Below are 8,760 nucleotides of genomic sequence, written 5' to 3' on the forward strand. Positions count from 1 at the left end.
ACCAATTAGTTTAATAACTCTATTTAGAACTTAAAACATTCGAAACACAAACTTGAATCTTGAATGGACTAATCATACACAGTCTTTAGGCTGGTATCTGAGGCTTAATAATAATAATAATAATAATAATAATAATAATAATAATAAAAGATCACTCTCAAACTATATGGATTAAAAAAGTAAGAATCATGAAACTATAGGGATCAAATGAGTAATTTAACCTTATTATTATTATCATTTGTGGAAATGCAGTTTGTATAAAATGTTAAGAATTTAAATTTAAGCAATTTAACTTTTTTTACAAAACTATTATTTTTGTTTTGTAGATATGTAATTCACATCAATCAATTTGATTTTTATGTTTTTTTTGTGATATTAAGTAAATATTTAAAATATTAAAAGAAACAAAAATGTATAGTTAAACATTTTCAAATATTAATAAGTAGTGGTTTTTTTTGTGTGAATATATTAGTAAGTACTGGTGAGCATTACCCAATCCGGTCCATTAACTTTTTTTACATGAAATTGAGAGATGTGCTAAGACCAATTGAAGGGAGCAATCCTAATTATAGATTGACACTACAACCTTTAATAGCCAAAATAACACATTCCAATATGAAGTGCCTTTGCACAACATGTGCAATATAGTCTCCAAGTGTCCTTCTAGGATGTTCTTCTCCCGCCATTTCAGGCTCCTCAAAGATAGGAATAGGTAAGAGTAATGGCAAGTGTGGTGGAGGTGTAGGTTGTGGTTGTGGTTGTGTGGTGAAGAAGATGAAGCTTGTTGAGTTCTTTTCTTAGCCCTATTCTCTTTTTGCTTTTCCTTCTTCCTTAAGGCATTGTTTCTTCTACAAGTTCTTCGAATCTATTGATCCAAAGGGACTAGATCTTCTTAAGAAACTCTACCTCACATACATGGAACAAAGCAACTAAAGAACATGTTAGCAAAGTACTCAAGAGTAATACAAAAACAGAATTTAAAAGCAAAGAATTGAAGAATAATGAATCATTGCATAGAATATGATATTAGCATAAGTTGCCTAATACGAGAAACAAGTCCCCGACAACGAAGCCAGAAAACTTATTACATCATTGACAAATGTACCAATTAGTGTAGTATTTTCAATAGTAAGTAGAAAGACGGCCTCCTCAAGGACTTGTTTGTACTAAGCTTTTTCGTGTAAACTCAACAACTAAGCAATGGTAATTTCTTGTTTTGAGATAAGGTTGCAATAAATTGAAGTTCAGCTCTAAAATTAAACTACTAAAAATAAGGTACATTTCACAAAGACAATATATCAAACAGTTGATGTGCAGTAATTGGAAACAACAATTAAACAAACTAGTTAGGGTTTTTAGTGGTACTTGGCAAACATCTCGATAAAAAATTATTTTTATCTATTTAATGAGAACCATAACAATATCTCAATCCACTCAAGTCTTCTAACCTTAATTTCTCAAGTAAAAGAGGTTAAATCACTTAACTCTACTCCTAACTCCTAAGCAAGTTAAGTTAAATGAATTATTTAAGAGAAAGGATTGCCAAGAGAATAATAAACATTACTTTATCCCCAAATAAGACATTCATTATATAGTATTCTTAAATCTCAGTTTTAAAGCATTTTCTAATGACAATGAAACATACAAATAAGTGTTTGGGTGATCAAGCCAAGAACAAACATTAAAAGCAGAGAAATAACATTATTATTGAATAATCATTAAATAGATAGTAGACATAGTTACATGAGATTTGCTAGTACACAAAATCCTCAACTTCAAAGAGATTAACTCCTCATTGTCATGAGAAGCTACCAAAACATACAAGGGAAAGTTAAAAAAAAAAAAGGGAAGATTGGTGAAGGAAGTAAAAGAGAGTAAGTTCTTGAGTCTCTAACCGCTACACACGCAACCCTAGATTGATATTGAATGTCTCCAATGATGAGTGGATCCAAATTCAATGCAGTATCTTTGTTAATTTTGTTGTTTTCTCATTAAAGCACACTAAGTGAATTTTTCATGGGATCACTTTTTTTCTTCTTCCAAAGAGGCTGCATCACTCAACGAGCCTTAATGCTGTTGACATGGCTTCCTCAAGAGAAATCTGCTAAGTAAGAGAGATAGACTTCTTGCTTAGCCACCAGCTACCACATGTCTTCTTCTAATATGGCTTCCTAGTTAAGCTACTTGGCAAACTCATTGAGTGATCAATTTTCACTTCCAAACCCTCAATTTCCTTCCAGGTGCACTAAAATGACTAAATTACTGTAAAAACATGTAAAAGCTAATAAGTTTTCTAAATTTTAACTGTATGAAAATATCTAACTAATTATATATATTCCCTAACTTAAACAAGGGCAAACTTAGCTACGATTCAAGGAAAAGTGAGATAATTGTTGTGAAATAGATTGCAAATATAGGAATGCACAACCATTATCAAACTCCCTCAAACTTAAAGCTTTGCTTGTCCTCAAGAAAAACTAAAATAAACTAAAATAAGTTAGATTAACGACAAGACTAAGGACTAGGATCAATTACAATTCCCAAAACATAAGCATGTTCACCAAAACAAAACAAGTTCACACGATCTCAAAATCACACTTGTTATGGTGATTTTGATATATAGAATCATAAAAGAAATGAACTCAAGAGTTCAAGGGATCAACAAGAATGGCAATTGGCAATGAAAAGATAAAAAGTACAATTCATTTCTCACAAGGCTAGTATTTTACTTAAGTACACAAGTGTTTCAGCTGCACATGATATTCAATCAATCCCAATTGGAATTACACAATCCCAACTTTGCATACCATCTCATTCAATGCAATTGCACACACACAACATGGATCACTAAGGACTTTATTAAAGTTGTAATTTGGCTAGGCTACAAAGGAAAATTGTTTTTTTATATCCTAGAAATCAAAGCACCTAAGGGTCTAGGAGAACACTAACTAATTTCCTTTTCAATTCATGAGACAAACAATTCCAAACACTGTTTCCCAACATTTTATTCACAAATTTAAAATAGCAACAACAACTTGAAATTGTTTTTGAATTTGATTGATTTTCTACTTTTTTTTTAAACATTGTAGCTATCTCAAATGTGTATGCTTTTGTTTTACAGCAATCCCTTGAGCATTACAAAACAAACTCCCCTAAATTTGGAACAAATTTGCCTCAAACCATATGATACGATTTTCTATTCCCTAAAGTAAGGTAGACATTTTTTTCCTTTTTAGGCTCAAGGATTCAAGTACAAACTCATTAATTGTTTTTGGGTCAAAGGTTAATGCAAGGGAATTCATAATTAAAAAGTTTTTTTTTCTATAAGTGGCTGAACATTTAAATTAAAAACACACAATGCCTTAATCATATCCACATAATGGATGCACTTAAACAATCTTCAAAGAATCATGCAAAATCGAGTGTGCAAAACCAATGGAAAAATAAAATACAAATATATTTTACTTACAATTAATTTAAGTAGTTATGAAGGTACATCTCATTTTGGAGTTTATGTAGAATGACAAAAAAGAGTGATGGAAAGAAAAAAAAAGTAAAAGAAAAGAGAGAAAATGACATATGATGAGTGATATATAATTGGAAATATAAAGAGAAATAAGAAGAAAATTCAATGAAAGAAAATAGATAAAAATATGAGCATAATTATTATATTAATATTCTATATTGTAAATCTACTTATAATCAACATAAAATTATTATAAAAGTGAATTTAGTTTTTTGGATTTATTTTGTTAGAAACATAATTTTATCTCAAAACAAATGGGCTAAAGAAAATAAGGTGACCTTAAATATCAAACTATTATGTAATACATAATTGCATGATAATGATTAATTATAACCTTGTAAAATTAATTTAACTTTTTAAAAAGGTTTAAGTCTCTAATTGGTTCTTGAAATATACTCAAATTTTTTTTGGGTCCCTAGTAAGATTTTTCTTGTCTTTTCGTCATTGGATTTTTTTTATTTTATATTTGGTCCTTGCCATTAGGTTGGCTCTATTAAGTGTTGACGCATATGTGAAAATTTTTAAATTTTTTTTGGTGGTTTTTAAAATTGGTTGTATTTATTTAAATAATTAAATTACAATTTTTGGTATTTTAAAATTTTCTAAAACCATTTAAATGCAACCACACCATGGACCAGTTGTTTTAAAACTTTAGATGTCATTTAAATAAATCAATAGCTAGGATATAAACCACTAATTATTATTAATTTAAAATTTGTAAATAATCAAGAAAATTGATTCTTGTTAACCCTAAACCTAAAGGCTTCTCCTTCCTTTTGAATCATGACTGTTTACAAACCTTTCCTCGATGCTGATTCCAAACAGCACCCAAAAGCACCCTTTGAAGCCTATGTTGCAGGCTCCACACCCCCCTTAGAAACTCAACTCCAAATATGTGTGGTCTTTTGTCCTCAGTACATGTTTTTGGGTTTCTTGAGACCCCTAACTCATATCACCAACTTCAAGTTCACTTCTCAACCAATCACATTTCCCACTCGAATGAGGTTGACACATCACCTGACCCACCTTCATGTTGGCTCATGATCTAGGAAAGTGTACCTAATCTAGTAGTAAAGAAACAATAAGTATTATGTATTGTATTCACAAAGACTTGGTGTAATATTTATGAATTGAGCAAAAAATGTAATCTAAAACATTCACTGCAGTGTGTTGTCAATTTGTTTTAGTGAGTGAGACAATGTTTTTCAGTTTTCAAAAGAGAATTTTGTTGTAGCAAGACCCGAGTTTGCTATAGCGAGAAAAGAACAATTGGTGGATTTTGAAAAAAATTTAGAGCAAAAATGGAAATCAAAGAAAAAAGGCATTGCTGACTTGAATTCCATAGCATTCAACATATGGAAGTCAATTTCTAATCATTTTCCTTGTTCAATGCAACCAAGATTCAGCTCAATTGATTAATCCTAATTCCTTAGGTGATTAATCTTTTATTCCTAAGCTAAATTCCTAATTCCTTAGGTAACTTAACCAAGAACTCATAACATGAACAATGAATCTCTTCAATGCAAAAATTGATTTCATTCCTAAAATTAAGCTCTCACACAAATCCAATTCAAATCTAGAATCAATTTTTTTCAACACAATTCAATTCCTAAAAGCTAGTTTGATCAAGCCTAAGCATGCATTTAAGCAAATATTTGGAATATGATCACATGTATAACAAAGAAAATAAATCCGAAAATGAAGAATCACATACTTGGTTACTACTTCATTCAATTAACAACTTCAATGTTTAGCTCCAATGGATCTTGATTTGGTCTAAAATAACATTAAAATCAAAAGTTACAATAGAGAGAGAGAGAGAGAGAGAGAGAGAGAGAGGAAAAAATGAAAATCTATAAGTCTGAATCGAAAAAATGACAAAAGGTGCCAATTATGATGTTACAAGTTATTTTAGTTAGAGCCAAATCTATATATTTTTTCTGTCACATTAGACTTTCATTGTAGCGAGGACACTTCTTGCTACAACGAGGCTTCATCTTTTGCAAATGATACTTCACTTGAACCTTCTTGCTCTATGACCAACTTTGGCTATGGTGAGAGTTGTACTCGTTGTGGCAAGTGCATGCTCAATATCTTAGTCTTCAACATTCATATTCGTTGTGGCAAGTCTTCACATTCATTCAGTTGATAACTGGTCCTCTTTTGCTGTGGTGAAGGGTCATCTAGCTATGGTCAGCTTAAGTCTGCAGCTTATCCATCCTTTAAACTAAAAAATATCTTTGTAACATCAAAATTTAAAACAAAACAATAAAAACTCTTTTTATTTTCTGAAATGATTTTTTATAATAGTTTATTCACAATAGCAACAATATATTAACAAAAATCCTAAAAAAGTTAGGCTAATTGCTCACAAAAACAAAGTGTGAGAAACAATTATCACCTCACCCGCACACAACATTGTGGAAGGATAATAAAAGGGTCATCTTCAATTACCTTTGTGTTTTGGGTAGCATTGGGGTAGTTATGAAAAAATGGTCAAGGTTGTGACATCTTTAATTCAAGTGTTTGGACTTTTTTTTTTTTTTTTTGCTTTAATTGATGAGGTGCTTGTCATTGAAGGGAAAGTTAAAGTTGTGGCCTTAATGAATCATCCTTGTGTTCCAATGATGTTTTTGTTTTTATTTTGGATTGTGAAGAGTTGCATAAGAGTTGGGGATTTATGTACTAGATCTATTTTCTTGGAAAATGCATATGTATTATGGAGAAGAGTTGCATGAGATTTTGGATTGTAAATTGTCTTTTCTTCCAAAAAAAAATTTCAAGGTAAGTGCATATGTATTATTGTCAAGAGTTGGCATGAGGTTGTGGATTGTGAATTGTCTTTATGTTCCAAATATGTTTTCTTTCTTTCTTTTTTTCTTTAATTGATTTGACGGTTTTTAAGCTGCTAGAAATTTTAATTTGAAATTATAAATGAATATTGATGATTTTAAAACCCACCACAAATTGTTGTTTAAAAATTTAATGGACATATGAACACTTAACAGAGCCAACCAAATGGTCGGGACTAAACACAAAATATAAAAAATTTTAAAATATTGATTGCATGCATTTTATGAATTCCATTATGGCTTAATAATACTTTTGGTCATTAAGGTATCACAATTGAGAATTGAAATACCTAAAGTTTCAATTGAGCTAGTTGGATCCCTCAGCTATCACAAATGTGTGACTTTAGTCCCCTATATATCAATTGCGTCAATTGGGTCCTCATGTACACAATTGTATAAATTTCATTTAAGTATTGTAATTGTGGGATTTTAGTCCCCAAGGTATCACAATAATGTGATTTTTCCCCTGAAAAATGATAGTTCTAATAGTGCAATTATAAATTTTAAGGTACTAAAATCGCACAATAGAGACACCTAAGGCACTCAATTGTCACAATTGAAATCTAAGGGACTAAAATCACACATTTGTGATACGTAGGGGATCCAATTGGCATAATTGAAATTTAGGAGACTAAAAGTATAATTAAAAATATATTTTAATTACTTAAAATACATTAAATATTTTACTTATCTGTTTAAAATACATTAAATTATTCTTTGACCCCCTACGAAATTGAATGGAGATTTAATTATTTGTGCTGTTCTATTTTAAGCTTACCTCCAAACTCGACCTACCTTAGTTGAAGATGAGAAAATGAAAATCCTCAACCAAAGTTCAAAAGGTTGGAATTTCTAATAGAATTGGATTTTTATGTATTTAAGATGCCCTTTCATTCAAACACTAAATCATGTAGAAACTACATCACAATTACAAACTCCACTAACAAAGCAAAGAAACAACATAAAGGAAACATAGTTTACCAACACATGATAAAGACTATTCAACATAACGAAAACATAAGTCCTAGATAATCAATCCTAACCACACCCAAACATTAATTTGATTAAGCTAGTGCTCATTCTAAAACATATTAAATTAAAAAACATTGACTAAAACTTTAAATAGGGCATCATCAGTTGAGGTTCCCACATTTTTCTTTGAGTTGTCTCTTAAACTCCTCTAACATCTTCTTATACTTGTCAAGTTGGGAATCGGTCATGCTTTCAATAGGCCTAGCCCACCAGAACTGATCCTCTGCAGCCTTCGCTAAATGATTTAAATCCTTTGTGCGCTTCTTCTCAATAGCAATTTGGTTGGACAAGCAGTGGAGGTGTGTGTGGAGCTCAACTTCGTCCGCAGTGGAGTGCACCTTGTTGAGGTCCAAGGTAAGGAGGGGAGGTGGGCCCTGTGTCTTATAGCGTTGGACAACAGAATCAACACTGGGACTGCCAAACGAAAATACTCGATTACCGGGTGAGAACATAATCACAGCGACATCCACGCCACAAAGGGTTGCAAGCTCACTGGCTTTCTTGAAAACCCCAGTGCGACGCTTCGAGAATGTCACCCGAAGGTTACTCTCGTTTCTCATCTTCTTCATTTCGATCTTTTGTCGGCCTTTAGTCTTCTTAGCGACACCGTTCAAGTCTGGCATGTTGTTTGACTCCATGGGTTATAGGCTTTGCTATCTTATATGATATGAAATATGAATATTGATGTGCAACATAGAGGAGATGTTAGGCTCAATTTATAGGAAAAGGTTTGGTTTGGCGAACTAGAGTCTGATATGGTGAGCCAAGCGCGCCTCTGTGGACTTTCTGACCTGTATTTTGACCGCATTAAAATGGTTTCAAGATTAAGTGAATCTCAATTGAATGCCTTATATGGTATGTACAAATGATTTTCTATATATACCATTTTGGGTACATAAATGTATATCTGTACTAAGTTTTTTTCCAGGTAGTTTTCTTTTACAGTGTCAGTTTTATCTGTTATTTGAAGAATAATTTGGTTCAATAATTAATTAAGGAAAATGATAGTTAATTTATTACCAAAGGATGGCTATGAAATAGTTTTTAGCATACTCCTTCTATACGCCATCTGTAATTAGTTGGAATTTATTGAAAACTACAAATTCAAGAGAGAGAAAATCATTACATATGATGTGGGACCCAACAAATTTTGTCATTTCCAATGAATGTCAACCAATAAAAGAAAATGTATTCAAAATAATTTGTTCCTAAATTTTATCTTTTTTACTATATGTCAATTATATTTTGGTACAATTGACTTTATACTCCCGTTACAGTTTGCACCACTAAGAAATGAGTCATATCATGTTGAACTTGTTTATCTCAATTTGACTGGATAACAATCAGTTA

General features: G+C 31.4%; 1 protein-coding gene across 1 annotated transcript; it reads right to left on the bottom strand.

Annotated features, from left to right (window-relative positions):
• Window positions 1-7,511: 7,511 nt before the first annotated feature.
• On the bottom strand, window positions 7,512-8,048 carry LOC102661396 (agamous-like MADS-box protein AGL62). Its single transcript, XM_006588826.2, has one exon. It carries the CDS (start codon window positions 8,046-8,048, stop codon window positions 7,512-7,514), a length of 537 nt encoding a protein of 178 aa, XP_006588889.1.
• Window positions 8,049-8,760: the final 712 nt, after the last annotated feature.

The sequence above is a fragment of the Glycine max genome, chromosome 10, assembly GCF_000004515.6.
Source record: "Glycine max cultivar Williams 82 chromosome 10, Glycine_max_v4.0, whole genome shotgun sequence".
Classification (NCBI taxonomy): Eukaryota; Viridiplantae; Streptophyta; class Magnoliopsida; order Fabales; family Fabaceae; genus Glycine; species Glycine max.